General features: G+C 42.9%; 2 protein-coding genes and 1 pseudogene across 2 annotated transcripts; all 3 read left to right on the forward strand.

Annotated features, from left to right (window-relative positions):
* Positions 1–1956: 1956 nt before the first annotated feature.
* LOC147418840 (uncharacterized) lies at positions 1957–3089 on the forward strand. Its single transcript, XM_086505648.1, has 3 exons — positions 1957–2034; positions 2133–2420; positions 2581–3089. Exons 1-3 carry the CDS (start codon positions 2018–2020, stop codon positions 2933–2935), a joined length of 660 nt encoding a protein of 219 aa, XP_086361774.1. The 5' UTR covers positions 1957–2017; the 3' UTR covers positions 2936–3089.
* A 5040-nt stretch (positions 3090–8129) lies between these two features.
* LOC147418841 (uncharacterized) lies at positions 8130–9445 on the forward strand (annotated as a pseudogene).
* Positions 9446–15243: 5798 nt separating this feature from the next.
* LOC147418842 (uncharacterized) lies at positions 15244–15666 on the forward strand. Its single transcript, XM_086505722.1, has one exon. The coding sequence runs from the start codon at positions 15257–15259 to the stop codon at positions 15647–15649; it is 393 nt and encodes a 130-aa protein (XP_086361848.1). The 5' UTR covers positions 15244–15256; the 3' UTR covers positions 15650–15666.
* The last annotated feature ends 758 nt before the right edge of the window (positions 15667–16424 follow it).

The following is a 16424-nucleotide window of genomic DNA, read 5'->3' on the forward strand; positions in this document are numbered from 1 at the left end:
CATCTCTCTCCACTCCAAAGACTCCATTTCCTTGTTGCATTTTTGAATGGACTCACCTGTTGAGCCCCCAAGTTTGGGCAAAAAGCTTATCGTGTACTTGCAACCCTTTCCACATGCCACCTTTCGAGCATAATTTAGAGTTGTCCATCATAGACGTGGCTATAATAGCCCATGCTCAGTCTTGCTTAGTTATTGTCACCACAAACTTAGCACATTGGGCCTCCACATGGATGCTAGGGTTAATAATACCTAGACCACCTTGCTCCACTAGTCTCGCAACTATCTCCCATCTAGCCCACTTCTAATGCATAGAGTCTTTCGTGTTATTTTTCATAGGTGTTCTCTAGTTGGAGATCTATTAATTCCACTTTAGCTTCTGGCCATATTTCGTGCGCCGCCTTTGAGGCGAAGCCTTCCTGTTATTTGGTGGTTACGATCTCAACTTCATGAGTGAGTTGATAGAGCTATTCCTCTTGGTTTTTCTTTCTTCTAGGACCTGCAGTTTTGATGGATTTTTTAATACTCTTGGCAAAAATATCCCATGCCCTAGGGCTTTTCGAGTCCACATCTTTTTGAAGCTTGCTCAAATCTTCGAGGGCCAAGCTTCTGAAGAGAGAGTCTTTGAATATGTGGGCCCTTTGAGAGTAGTTTTGTAGATCCTTGAGAGCATTGATCTGCTCCTTTGGTTTTTTTCAATTTGATGCTTAACAAAAGGTGATCAGACTGGCACTGTGAACTTATCACCTTCATTGCCAACCATGAAGGTAGTCAATCAGCTTGATGAGAGCAGTAGTAGTGATTCAATCGAGAAGCCGTACCGGCATATTGCAAGCTAGTGTATGTAACCCCGACATGTTGCTCCATGGGCATAACTCCCACATGTTCACCAATACCCACTTCTCACAAAGGCTAAGCCATTTGGATCTTTCAGATCTAGCTTATATGTTGGATGTGCCAATTCTAACTAATAGTCGGTATTCGAGAAGATGTGTTTTCCTAAATGACCAGACTTCCTCCTTATAAGAATCGAACATGAAATATTGGTGAAATTTTGCAAATATATAATATTTCTGGAAATTTTTTATTCGATTTTTTTTAACCTTGGTTTGAAACGTGCTAAGCTTGATTTTCAACCAGCTAGATTTTGCATTGAGCAAGTCTTTCCTCGTGACTAAGTGGCACACAACATTTAATTTGGGGGGGGGGGGGGGGATTGACGGCTGGGAAGTGGACGACGTACTAAACCCATCTCGAGGCGGACTAAACCCGGCCATTGCGAAATTGAGACGCACTAAACCTGGGTAGCACAAAAATCAAGGTGATTGAGGGGCTCGGCCAGTCGGTTTTAAACCCACAGCCGCATACCCCAAGCTTTGAGACACATGGGCTGACCACCTCACCCACGTGCACATGACGTAACCCAACCCGTTTTTATGATCCTTTATGGTAACTCAACATGCTCTACCCGAGTTTAAGGAATATAAATTTTACCCAGGTTTAGTTTTGATGTGACGCATATGGTTGCGATTGTAGTGATTTTTGTGTGTGAACTTGGCAATTGTAGATCCCCTCACCAATCATCATTTTACACTTGGACACGAGTTGGACACCCATGGAAAAAAGTAGGCCAGGGGGTTTGCCCGCTCCTCTGACATGAGCGGGAGGCCAACTTTCACTTTTTGTTGGACAAATGGCTGCCACCACCTAGGCATGGCCGCCGATTGCCCGCCCCAATGTGACGCCCCCTTAGTAGTACTACCTCCTTGCTAGAAAATGACATTGTTGTTGATGAAAAGGTACTAGGTACTTCCTAGTGAAAAGCACGCGTGCCTATAATCACATGTCAAAAAAATTTACTTCGTGAAGGACAAGGATGATGCATATATCACATGTCAAAAAAGTGCACTAGGTAAAATAAATCGCATGTGACATGTCAAAGTGAGGCTTGCCTACTATATATAAGTGAGCTTGCCTACATTGAGTTAGGAACTTGCAATCCATTTCATTAGCAACAACCATGGCTCTTTGCAATCGGTGAGTCACTTCTCTCCTTCCAATCTGTTTCACACTTCCTTTCTAACTGTATCATCAATTGGACCTGAATAGTTTTATGGATTCTTCATTGTATTCAGTGTTGTTGTCGCGGGCGTAATTGCAACAACGATGGCAGCAATGATGACAACGATGATAATAACGTCAAGCGGGGTTGATTCCTTAGAATGCCCTACTGATTTGGTGTATCCTTATTGGTCAACATGCTTTTCCCCCGCAAAGTATTATGGCCGAGAGGTGTATGAACTTGGCGATACAACGGACGGAAACCTAGCACCTGAGTGGGATGAGAGCAATTCCACCTACTACATGCGCTTGGCAGAAGAGGGAGCTAAATATCTATTTACACACTTGACTCGAGAGTATAGGTTAGTCAAATTGACATGTTTTCATTTTTGACACATTTTGCTGATCAGATCTTGAAAGTTTTTGCCAAAAAGAACAAGAACCCCGTTATGGTGTACTAACCTTTCCTTGTTGATCCCATTGGATGGGAAAAACCATTATTCAATATGAGCACCAATGCAGGTTTGCGGTATCGCAGTTCGACAATCTGTTGATAAAAAATGTAGACACTGGAAGGTACTTGGGCTGGAGACAAGAAGGCGAGGATGAATTTTTCTTGGTGGAAGGAGACGGATTCACTTTCTTTAGTTTTTCCAAAGTTGAGGGTGTTTCATTGCTTTGTCCTAGGATGGCAAATGCAAGGTGCGAAGCATATTACATTGTTGATTCCGGCTACCCTTCTATGGGCTTGACTCCATATGTTGAGGATGGGGTAACATACTTCAAACGCTCTAATATCTCCAATGCAACTCCTTTTTTACTCTTACGTAGCGACACAACTACCACCGTACAAGCCATTGAAATGCCCACCATCTAGTGCACCATCTAAAATCATCGATTGCGTACTTGCAAAGCTGTAAAGCTTCTAATAATCCATTCCATGCTTTGCTTTCTTGTAATGTCCATGTGACTTTGCAATTGTATTTGAATCCACAAGGTCCTGTCTCATCCAGGAATGTCTGTTATTAGTATGCCATAGCTTGGTTTTTTCTTGAAGTGCCACCATCTAGCGCACCATCTAATCATTGATGCATCCTTGCAAAGTGATAAAGCTCCTAATAAACCATCCCATGCTTTGCTTTTTTGTAATGCTCAGCAAATAACACAAGAAGCTTAAACAAATTCTCACAATAATTCCCACATTGTGCACAACTTACCTCAACATCATGAGTTTCTCTGAGAGAGGCACCGCATACCTAGCTAGGTACGATTGGGGGCAGGGGACCGCCGGCCCCCCACGGGCAGGGAGGGCAGGGGCCGGCGGTCCCCTGCCCCCAATCGTACCTAGCTAGGTATGCGGTGCCTCTCGAGCAAAAGCTCATAATGTTATGCATGGTATGAAAAACACTGAAAAAGACTCCGTTTTCCTATTTGAGAATATTTCTAAATCTTCCTGAGTAAGCTATGTACTTGGAATCCACAAGGTTCTCTTTAATCCAAGAATGCCTCTTAGTATGCACTAGCTTGTTTTTTTCTTGGTTGATGTGCAATTGTGCGCATGCCTGTGTGTGTGTGTGTGTGTGTGTGTGTGTGTGTGTGTGTGTGTGTGTGTGTGTGTGTGAGAGAGAGAGAGAGAGAGAGAGAGAGAGGATTAGGCGCTTCTGTGTGGTAGCTTTGACCAATGGACATGTGACTTGGTGTACTTCTTCAAAACCCCGCAAGTGTAGTCCCTTGTAATGTTCTCATTGCCAGCACAAAGACATCTTGTGGCTAATGCAAGGTAATATATGTGGTTCAACATGTAATAGTTGCATCCCTTGCCAAAGGATGAGATCTCTGCTTTGAATTTGAGAATTTTTATAAACTATTTGGAATTGCACCATACTTTGATAGCAGTGCTAAAAAAAACCTAGAAATTTTGTGATTTACCTCTAAATTTTGAACTTGAAGCACACAAAACCTACTAAATTTAGAGAAAGTTGAAGTAAAAACCTAATCTACCTCTAAAATGCTTTTTTGAAAATTGTTCTCCCAAGTTTTTTGAAAAAAAACGTTTTTTCAAAGAAATTTTTTAGATGATGTCCACAAAGAAGTTTGCTTTTCAAAATCATAGGTTTTTGCCTCCCCCCCTTGCCCCCAAAATAATAATAATAATAATAAAAAGGAACACACACACGTTTTTTTATTTGTAATAGTTAGATCGCCCTAAGTGAAACCTACAATGGGTAAAGGGTGAAAACTCAAACCATAAAATGGGAAGAGACCTAGCGAGTGTATCTTTCTAGTCTATTAAGGAGACCAACATCTAGGCATGCCATGTAGCTGAACAAGAAGGTGGTATGTGGCCAAGAGGAGGAGCCTTTATCGGCTACATTAAGCAGGTTGGGAGAAGTGAAGAGCAGCCTGCATCAAGGTCCCCCCCTCTCTCTTTGCGTCTTTGGGTCATCGACATACTGCCCCGCTTTGCTTTCCCCTTGCATGCCCACTTTTCCCAATAGATTGCACTCGTATGCGCCTTCAACCATTGTCACCGTGTTGTCCAAAACAACTCGCATGGCCCTTGCTTAGGTACCGATGCCATACACCCTTCTATATTCTTGATCATTGCCTGTGGAACTACTATTGACGCAGTCTGTCCTTGGCATCACCACACCCTATGCTTCTCATCCCCATCACAAATATCCCTCACAGCCCCTGCTGCATCCAGTTGGCCCAGCTGTCCACCTGTCCCAATGGTCACGAGAGGACCTAACTAACCAAGTTGAAGGAAGAGCATTAAGAGCTAAAACTACAGAAGCTGTGTGCAAATTCCTTCTTGATGAGGTGATTTGCCGTTATGGTTGTGTGGGAAAAATCACTGCAGATCGAGGTGAACTGGATGCCGAAGAAGCAAGGGAGTTCTTTTCTAGATTAGGAATCAAGATTTCTCTTACTACAGCTTACAACCCTGAAGGCAATGGAAAGAGTGAAAGAGGGCATCCTCCTGTCATCAAAGCTTTGGCCAAGGCTTGTGAAGGAAGAGTTGGTGAGTGGCCAAAACTGTTACCATATGCTTTATGGGCTGATCGTACAACACATAGCTCAGTATTTGGCTACATGCCTGCGGAGCTAATGTATGGTCAAAAGCCAGTGATGCCGATTGAAGACACAATTCCCACATGGAATGTACTACCTTGGCAAGAGGGGATTAGTAGGGAAGATCTCCTTGCACTGCGTATAAGACAACTAGAGAGAAGACCTGGAGACATTGAAGCTACAAAAGAACGACTCAAAAATGCAAGGTTGAAAAACAAGGACTACTTTGATAAACGACATCGACTCAGGAGAAAAGCAATTGACAAAGGTGACTGGGTTTTAGTGTATGATAGTAGCCTTGATAACCAGCACACAGTCATGCGTAAATTCTCAAAAAGATGGTTTGGACTGTATGTTGTAAAGCATGTGCATGAAAATGCTACTTACAGCTTGTCTGAACTAGATGGTACAGAAGTAAAGATTCCCATTGCGGGAAAAAGGATTAAAATGTTTAAGAGAAGAGGAGACAATGATCTAGAAGATGTTGATGAGGAAGAAGAGCAAAACACAGGTGAAGATCAAAGTGAACATGAAGCTCTGGAATCATCCAGTGAAGAAGAAAGCAAGGAAGATGTACAAGAGGTCTGATCTTACAAAGAGACAACGTGGCACATACCGGAGGATGTGCAGGTTTAGAGGGGTTGGATGTCGTGCTGTGGCACATATATAGTGAGAATGGGCATTAAAGGATTTATCTTGTAACTTTTTGATGCATAAGTATACTTCATATAATACTCATATGCATAAATAAAAGCTTTCTACCATACCTTAGTATTACCTTTGAAGTAATATAAATGTACATTACTATTAGAAAGTACTGCAAGAGAAGTATCAATAATTGTGCCTCTTTTTGTCTGGGGAAAAAGCATTTGTATATTTCTTCTAATATCTCAGCTATACCCTACCATATATAAATTATTTTCTTCTTTTCACATTTATTTAATCATATAACCCTTCAATAATGCATACCTTCTTGGATACATACAAGAGGGAAGGGCCTGCTACAAGACTTTATGAAAAGGAAGATCCAAAGCTTCTTGCACCGTCTCAATTTGAAAATCCCAACCTAAGAGCGTGGAGAAAATTCCAAAACCAAGTCAAGATCTTTTAGTAGGCCAATTTTGCCTTTTGAAGCATGTCAATCCGAGTTACAGGTCAAAAGTTACACGAAAACCAGTAAAAAACCCTCTCACAACAACACTGCAAGAAGAGATGGTAAACAAGTGAATCAAGTGAAAAGAGGTAATCTTGGTCTTTTTTCATAAAATAAGATATTTGGAGGATAAAAAACATAAGCATGTGAATGTGACACCTCAAAGATGCCTTGAAGGACAAGACACACAAGTTGGGACCCCTGCTGGAGCCACACAGAAGATGCCTAGGTGGGGCCCATATACATCATGCACCCACATGGAGCCTCAACGACCAAAAATGCTGAATTTCATGATATTTTGAGTCCTAATATTGTCCATTTTAAGAAATATCCAAAGAACATTTGATTTGGGCTAACTCTTTAGCCTAATCAAGTGATTATGTAAAACATGGCTCCCTCACCTATAAAAAGGGCAACCTTCTCTTCATTGGGGCAAGTTATGAGTGAGTGAGAATAGCTCAATTCCATAGTGACACACTTATCTTAGTGCCACGCTTTCTCTTGAAGAAAGGTTGAAGTCTTGCCTCATCTTCTCTCTCCATTAAGGTGGTGGCGATTACTCTCATGTAAGATATATGTTGCTAGTTTTACTTTCATTTGCATATCTAGTCCAATATTTGTCTCTAACTCTATCTCTATCTCTCATTATCTATCTTTAATACCACCACCACACTTAGATCTATCTCTAATTCTATCTTACTCCTCCTTTGATCTCTCTTGTTGTGTCCTAATTGTTTCATCGGAAGGCATTCAAGCAGCAACCTTGTCAATGTAATGGTTACAACCTTCTTGCGGGAAACAATTATGTGCACAAGGTCAGTAACCATATCTTCATCTTACACAAGCATCTCTCTCTCTTAAGGTTCTCATTCTCTTCCACAAACTCTAGAATCTCCTTGCTACCAGGTACTTCTCTCCCCGCAGTATCCTTATTGCCTAAGGGCAACAATAGGGCTTGGGAGAGAAACTCTCTTCTTCTTCTCCTTTCACTTCTTTCTCACCTTTATCTTTGTGCATACTAAGTATATCATTGATGAATAACCATAATCCACATAGAGGTAATTTCTTTCAATTCCATTCAGTGCAATCTTTTTGGGTCAACATTTGGATTAGTCGAAAGATTCACTTTCAGCAACGCATAGTGTTTCTATTTGGTCCTGAAAGGCTCAACGAAATACTTCTCTCACCAGATCCCATCATACTACCTATTATTGACTATGACTTCTCTTTTGATGTGAATGTGGTTATTTTATTATGAATCAAGAGGATTTGTACTCACAACTAATCCCAATCGCTAGACAAAACATATGCATTATAGTAAGCACAAAGCTACAGTTCCAAAGAGCAATCCGTAGCTTATTTGGACAACGAAGATTAAATATCATTAACTCATCCATTAACCCTTTTATCCTACCCATGATACGATATGATCGTAATCTCGATGTTTTCATTTTTGTTTTGTTTTGACTATCTTTCATGAGTTCTCTCCATCACGTGTGTTTTTGTAAGGAAAAGTGAGCGGCTTCTTTGGTTACATTTCTTCTTTAGCTCTAGAAGCTATGTTATCTACATCTTAGCTCTTTCTCATAACCCTTGAGCTTCCTCACAAACTCTCACAGCAAGAGGCCCGGTGCCTTCTTGGCAAGACCGCCTACTTCTTGACAACGTATGCTCTAGGTATGTTCTCACAAGCAGGGACGACGAGCACCTCCTCCTCTCTCTCTCTCTCTCTCTCTCTCTCTCTCTCTCTCTCTCTCTCTATCTATCTATCTATCTACTTGTCCATGTTTTCTACTCCATTCATTCAATATTAAGTTTAAATGTTCCTGTGTTTGATGCAGGTATGGATGATGAGGAGTTTCTTTCTTCTTTGTCACCCCAGCAGAGACAGTGGTACGTGGAGCGTTATCGCTCTATCTCACCATCGCGCGTTCCTACTCCATCCGCATCTCCCTCTGTTTTGGAGCATTCAGCGCGCTCCGAAGCTTAGGTGTCGATGAGACGATCTTCACACTCGTCTAGGCATCGACGCTCTAGTGGTGGCGGTGGCAGTTGTTGTGGGGATGTCGCCACCGATGCTTCGACACCGCCTCGTGTTCAACGAGGTTCTTTACCCTCTCCTTCTTTGCCTATCCCAACACCAGCCATGGCATCGCCATCGACACCAAGTTTTGCGCGGCTAACTGCAGTTCCTAGGAGCTACACACCACTAGCTACTCCTCCAGGAGTCACTCTAGTGGACACTCCTAGCTTCGGGGCTCAGACTCCTATGGAGACACCTAACATCCGTACCCCCATTGACACGCCGCTAGAGACCCTTGTCGGGACACCCAAGTTCACATGTCAGCGGCCAGAGGGATTGCCTTACTCCGTCGACTTCAGCAGCGGCATCATCTTGGATGATGAAGGCAAGAAGGTGATTTCACGTATGTGCGGTCTTTGCTCTCAGGTGTTTAGACACTACATACTAAACACTTGGAGTGAAGTACCAAATGATTTAAAAGACAGAGTCATCAGCATGCTTCATGACGAGTTTCCCGTTCCAACACGGGAGGATCGCTTCAATGAAGACGTGATGAAGGTTCGAATGCGCGAATATTGCAAGCACAAGCGTTCCGAAGTGCAAAAAGCAATATCAAGCATGGGTGGAACAGACCAGATTGGCTGGCCAAAGAAGATTGGAAGAATGCGAAGAAAGCAGCGCGCGAGAATCCCGACAAGTGGAAGCAACAAAAGGAGGCAGCCAGAGCGCGAGTAGAGGCAGGGAGTTCGCACCACTTGGGGAGCGACGGGTGGGCATCATTTGAAGCGGATTTTGTAAGTATTTTCGCATTGCTCTCTATGTTTGATAGTTTAGGGTTTATGGGTTTTTAAATTCTAACATAATGGATTCTTTGTATGTTTTGGCAGTGGGCGATGACAGGATGTGATCCCACACCATACAAGAGTGAGTACGCAGGCAGGAAGGGCTTAAACGCCCTTATAGACATTCTGAGTTCTCGCGGAGGCATGGTTAGTATTAGGATTTATTCTTTTCTATTTGTTGTATTGTTTTATAAACGTCGCTATATGTTTATACTTACAAAAAGCTGTCTTATTGTTTTTTTTTTGCAGAATCCGACAGATACACCGCTTAGATGCGATGAGACATCTGATTAGACGACGTTAGTTTAGCCATAGCTAGATAGCATTAGTTTCTTTTTGTCATAGCTTATGTATCATGAGATGACTTTTATACGTCTTTTTGAAAACCACATATTTTTTATAAATAATGACAATGGTTTGTAACTATTACATTTGCAAGTTTAACAATCAAGTGATTTTTCCTATGTGTACAATTGTCATTGATTTGCTTTCATCAATTCACGCTTGTCACTTTGTATTTTTATTTGTCAAACAATACGTACTATGGATGATGGAGTTAATGAATATATTGTCTTGTGGGTGACTATTTTGGGTCTATATCTACCTTTGCACTTTTTTTCAAAGGTGAAGAATATGTATGAAACATTCAATATGGTTGAATTTTTCTCTCTCGAACGTCGCGATATAAGGCTCTGTAGCGTCGCTAAGTGTCGCTATAGATGGCTCTGCAGCGTCGCTATTATCGTCGCTATAGGCGTCGCTCTATAGTGACATTTATAGCGACGCATATAGCGACTGGCATAGCGAAGCTTATAGCAACGTCCCCGTATCGACGCTCTTAGCGACGCCGGGGTTTATAAAAACCCAGTGTATTTCCGTCGCTAAATCCGTCACAAGAGCACACAACCTCTTGTAGTGGGAGTCAACTACGTCTGTGGACCTGTCTCTATCTCTCTCTCTCTCTCTGTGTCACTTACTCAGACATGATATGTGCAGTCTTGGATTGCTGACAAGGATGACTTCCTTCGACGACGGACTCGAGAGTATCGTGGAAGGGATGCGGCCCTAGCACAGTACCTTTCGAAGCTTTGTGAGGCGCCGATAATAGTTTTTCACAATGGAATGTCACAAGAGGGTACAACAGCAACTTACACATTAAAGACATTATCACACTTCTTGGGTGGACCCGTGCTGCCTAAAAGTGCAGATAAAGTCATTCTTGTGGACTGTTTGCCAGAGATTGTTTTGGTTATTGCCCGGGCTATACAGGTGGTCGGGAGGCGTATTACTACACTTACACAGCAATGGCACTAGCTCTTGGCAGACAAAACCCGGATGAACTGTTAGAGTATGGCAAATATCTCATGATTCGTTACAAGGGTGATGTGCCAAAAAACAAAATTGAACCGTCAAAATCTTGATACACTTTAAGTAGCAATTGTATTAAGGGCATGTATTACAGAAATATTGAAATTTTGTACAATGTTATCCACTCAGAGTATCTTTCTCCACTTGTGGTTCACATACACCATTGTCTCTCTCCACCTTCGTTGACCTTCACGAGCACTGGAGTTGTTGTATGGCATTGATCTTTAATTTTATTTTGTTGTAAATGTCTGATGGCTTGTGCTGTTGTTGAAGAGGCCAAGACTTCTTTTGCCTGCTTTCGATGAATGATTCTACGACAGAACCATTCAAATAGTTCTCTCAAACTGCTAGCTTTGATTCGAGAGCCGCCATGTCGTGTGTGCCTGAAATAGGCATTCCTGGCCATGTAATGAGACTTTTCCATCCCTTGGGTATTCCATAAGGCCGGGTTCCCATACTTTTGTATAAAATATGGTAAATGATTGAAAATGATGTGCTGGATATGAAAACAGATTACTTAGAATGTTTTACACTCACATAGTTACACATAAAAGAGAATCAAAATACACAATAATACCATGTAGTGAGTAATCTGGGTGTCTGTCCATGCTGTCTTGAATGATTTCTTGAGAAGGTTGAGATTCTCCTTGAACTTGTTCATATCACCTTGTGACCAATCATCTTTGTTGCACATTAAAAATAGCATGTCTATCGATCGCCAAACCTCAACCTTCGCGTTACGAGTAGTTGGTTCTTGATCTTTGACTGCAATATGCAGCTTTTCCCAGCTCTGATACTCTACCTTGCTAACATAAGATGTGTTATATATTCTTCCATGCTTTGTTAGCTTTGGATCTCATATTCCTAGGGGTTTAGATAAAAACCTCCGTGCCTTCACCCCACCGATGGATGGTTTACATGGGACATCCTTTTCACCAACTGATCTCTTTTCATCCCGCTGGATTTTCACATTGCCACCATGAAGCCCCATATCCGACAGTACCAATTCTAAGCACTGCAAGGCCATCTGTCGCTCTATTGAGTTCTTGATTTTTCAAGCAAACCCGATATATAAGTAGATCAATTTCTCCACAATTCTACAAAAGACATGCATTGTACAGATGTGGACATTCACAAGTGGTATTTTCAAAACCGATCGAAAAGCAGGGTCCTCAATGTGACTTGTTGGAGCTTTTCTCCACCACTTTGGGTCCATGACCTTTGCAGGCTCTATGCAGAACAAACACGGTGACTTTGCCATTGCACCTATTCCACAATTATACATGCACTTTAATATTTTGAGGTCACCTGCAAGATGCCACTGAACTTGAAAGTCTCCCCTTCCATCTAGACGTAGTACCTCTTCCTGGTTAGTGAGTCGATTAATCACCTCTAAAACATTAGTTTGATGGAACACCCAATATAAAATGTCATGATCTTCTTTCTTTACCTGCAACACAAAATAAATGAGACTTAAGTAGATGTGAAAATTTGAGCTCAGCTGAGAATCTCGCTTACCTCAAAAGCACCAAGCCACCATATGTTAGATTCTGATTGAACACTAAAATACAAAGGATCATCAGTGGGACACTTTGAGAGGGCTCTATTCATTAAAGTAATAGTAACACGCTCTAGCTTCTTGTCTTTAACAAGCTCACACTCATCCAATTTCAACACAAAATGTAATACCCCTCGTGACTCTTCAAATGTGATTTTGTAAAACTCCACCATTCTCTTCTGCAACATCTGCAGGTCCATAAAAATATTATTGAATTCATCATATGCTATGTTTGCTCCACGGCCACTGTAAGTTGCTTTAATATGAAACGGCTGTCCAAGATATTCTCCCTGTGCGTCGTTAAGTTGAAGCCTCTCTTTCCAAACACTTGAGACTGATGATAAAAGTTTGGACTTTATTCCCTTCTTAACAAAGATGGATGAGACAGATTTCTGTATAGCCGAATATCCTCTTTTGCTTACACCAAGTGAATCAAGTGTGCTTTGTATCTCTTTTGCAGGCACTGAGTTCTCTGAAATAAAGCGGTCCACTACATTTCGTTGTAGGACCTTAAACTTCTTGTCAATGACATGTACTATATCTGTTGCAAGGCTTCTACTTATAAGTGGCTTCAATCTCTTTCCTATATTGGCTTTGGGGTCAATGTTTTCCTTGTCATGATAGATTGAATCTCTACATGAAGACAATGCATAAGTAAATAACAAAAAAATTACTTAACTAATATTATTTAGACACATGAAAACAATGCATAACTAGAAAACCAAAAAAATTACTTAACTAAGACTATTAGTCAACCAAGAAGCATCACCTTAATGCTCGTATTCTTTTCTTAAAACCTCCGGATGCAACCTGCAATGTTTCAAGATTGCGCAATTTCTTCTTTCGGATACGACCACCCAAGATGGTGTCCTTCATTTGACAACTTCGTATCTTTCCTTTTAGTTCTTGTACCTCTGTTTTGTGTTGCAAAATGATAACCTGATCTGTAGAATGCAAATGTGAAAGTTGAACAATCTCACATTGTTGAGCTTGGAGAATGCTCTTATAAGTTTCAGCTTGCCTTGTAAGAGATTTACAATAACCCAGAAGGCCGTTTTCTCCATCACCAGCAAAGGTCAATAAGATTGTAAGATTGACAAATACTGGAGACGCATTAATCATTGGATTCTTAAGATAGAGAGAGCCTTTCGTCCAGATATCTATGTGTTTAGCTCCATGAGCTCTGAGTGTGTTTATGTGGATGTGGGAGGTATATGTGTGTTTGTTTTACTCCGCTTAATCAATGGTTGGTACTCGTTGTCCAAATCAATGTGAAGGTGATATTTGGCTTGTTTCTGTGTAACATTTGTGCCATTTGAGGAGTGCGCCATTAGCCAAATGTGCAAGTTTAATGGAAAGTGTGTAGTTGCTACGCCTTCGTCCCTCCATGTTAACCTCGTTCCCTCCATGTTGATTAGGTTCATTCAATGCAACTGAAAAGAAAATTATCCCTCGATCATTACAGACGAATGTTCAGAAGGGTAAAGAATGTACTAAAAGTACACTTTTTGAACTTTTACCATGACAGACCCGCCTTTATTATTCGTCATATTTTCTAGAGAGAGTATGAAAAATACATTTTCTTAAAAGGCCCTCCAAATGACCTCCGAAATTTCCTAATGTTTGAATTCTTTTTGCCCTTGTCTCATGCCTTCTAGTTTCTAGCAATTTTGGTGCCATCACTGAGGACTCCCCCATACACACAACCGAATCCACCTTTCCCAAGCATGTGCAAAAAGCCATTTGTGACTGCATGTAACTCGCTGTAAGAGTACCTAGGAGAGAGATTCAACATATTGGATGCACTCCCCTGCAATGTTTCCTCGTCGTCATCCCCAAATGCTTCATCTTCATTTTTGCGAGGGTAACATTTTTGCCAGAAGAAGAAAAGAGGAATGCTTGTGAGAAACAAGGCAGCTAAGCCAACACCCACACCTAAAGCCACTTTCTTACCAATATCGCTCTGATGGTTGAGCGGGGGGCTAGGTGGTGGTGCAGGGATGTCCTTACTTTGAGATAAGCTTTGTATGTGATCTTGTTAAGTCCGCCACGCAAGCTTCCCAACTGTTGCTCTGAGATGTGAAAGCACATGTTCCGATCCACACGCCAGAAAGCGGCAAGACAAGTGCAGTTGCGGCGGCAAGAGATCGAGCAATTGGTAACGTCGGAGACATTGGGGGTAGTTTGAACGGCATCTGGAATAGCAGAGAGATAATCGAATCCTTAAAATAGCTGCATCTGAATCTGCGGATCGTCTAGAATTGAGCTGTTTTGCCCATTTGCAGCCATGGTGCTATTGATGCATGAAGCAGGTAATGATGGGGATAATGTGCATCCTTTCGCTGGATTATTGGCATCAGAAGCTAGGAAGGAGGAAACCCGAGGGGCAATCGAAGAGGTATCATCGTTGCTGAGGACTGTACTTACATCTGGGCATTTGCATTGTTTTTCACCAACACAGACTCCATATGATCCACACAGTTGTGGCAAATAGGATGTATCCTCAGCAGAAAAGAGGTTTGCTAAGGGAACAAAATCATTCTCCTTAATTAAAAGGAGTTGCAAGCTTCCGTCAGCCCCATCAAGCTTCAGTATAGTTGCTTGCAAATCCTGGGGTGATATAGGGTAATTGAGTCCTTGTATTGTTGAGTAATTGCCTCCTTCCTTAGAGTCCCCAACAGAGAACCCCTGAGAAGTAATAAAGGCAGCAAAGTTTATTGTCGCAGAATTGCGAGACCGCTTCGACCCATTGCACCTATGGCTAGTGTCAGGACCACAATGTCGCTTCTGAGCCTCTGGGGCACCATCAGTCCCATTATACAGCCAATAAGGGATTGCCTGAGACGTTGCATTCTTCTTGTAGAACAGAGTAAGAAGCTCTGCAGAACTATTCATGTGTAGGATGTACTCACCATCAGACATGTAATCATTCGACGCATAGCTGATGAGCTTCATGCCATCTTCCAAAGGCTGCCCAAAGCTGAGTATATCCGCAGGGGAGTCCATGCTCTGCCACACGCTGGCATCGTACAAATTGTGAAGGACTGAGAGGCTGCTGAGAGAGCTCCATTCTTATGACTCCTAGTCCTGATGTGTTGGATGCCCATGCCACAGTTTCGGAGCCATCGTCGGCTATGCCGCACAGGACAAGGTCGCCGTCAGGTTGAAGGGTGAGGGAGATGGTGTTGCCGCGGGCGGGAGAGTATCTGTTGACACGCCAGATGACAGCAGGGAGGCTTGAAGGGGGAGGAGAGATCATGGAAAGGGGGAACTCCGCCAGTCATGCAGAGACCAAATGTAGTGGAGGAGAGAAGCAGGGGAGGAGAGGCCGGGGAGCGCGAAGGCGAAGATTCGAAGAAGCAGGGGAAGATGAAGGAGGAGGTGTTGGGGAGAGCAGCAGAGCTGACTTGTTGGAGTTCTGGGAGGAAGGGGAAGACAAGCTGGCCGGGGTAATCAGACGGGGGGAAGGCAGGGGAGGAGGCCTGAATGGAGAAGCTCTGGCTGAGCTGCCAGGACATGGCGATGGGCTGGCCCAGAAGAGAGAGCAGCCAGCTGCTGCTTGTCAGAAGTAGGACTTCCATTCGGCCTACTCTTTCTGCTCGTCTCTACTGCGTTTGCACCCGCGACAACCCTCGTCACTATATGGCACGGCTCTGGCCAGGGGGGATCTAGGGCTCAAATTTGGGGGCGCGAGGCGGCTTTAATCTCGGCCGTCGGATCACGCAGTGAACTGAGGGTGAACTTGGGGTGAACTCGGGGCAAAAATGGCGTCCCAAGTTCACTCCTAGTTCACCCGCCTCGCGGGGTGTGGGTCGAACCTGGGACGTCTCGGTTGCCACACAAATGCCCTACCACCACGCTAGCGCGCGTCGCTGTCCATGCTGGCATGGCACATGATCATACTCTAGTTTAGGCGTCCCTAGTTCACCCCCAGTTCACCCACCCCTAGCTTACACGCCCCTAGTTCACCCTCAGTTCACCCATCCCTAGTTCACCCCTAGTTCACTTTGTGATCCGACGGCGTAGATTAAAGCCACCTCGCGTCCCAAATTTGAGCCCTAGATCCCCTCTGGCCCATAGCCGTGCCATATAGTGACGAGGCGCTACAACCTCGCATTCAAACGTGAAGCGTTCAAAAAGTTCGAATCGTGAAGTTCGTATGGTTTCGTTATTTGGTAGTTTCCAACGCAAGGCTCGCCTTCACTATTTTTGAAACATGTTACTCACTGCCACAGTAACGCTAAATATCATATGTTCCACGGGCAAAGAAAATCATCAAAAAGTGGAATCTTGTGCAGATACCTTTGTGACGATTAAGATGTCACTTGCTCTCGTCGCCTGCGTTTT

Source organism: Adiantum capillus-veneris, chromosome 29 (genome assembly GCF_014529385.1).
Source record: "Adiantum capillus-veneris isolate H3 chromosome 29, ASM1452938v2, whole genome shotgun sequence".
NCBI lineage: Eukaryota > Viridiplantae > Streptophyta > Polypodiopsida > Polypodiales > Pteridaceae > Adiantum > Adiantum capillus-veneris.

Coding starts and splice junctions, on each gene's coding strand:
- LOC147418840 (XM_086505648.1), top strand. Junction 2,421..2,580: donor CACTTGACTCGAGAGTATAG/GTTAGTCAAATT, acceptor GCACCAATGCAG/GTTTGCGGTATCGCAGTTCG.
- LOC147418842 (XM_086505722.1), top strand. CDS start 15,257: ATGGTGTTGCCGCGGGCGGGAGAGTATCTGTTGACACGCCAGATGACA.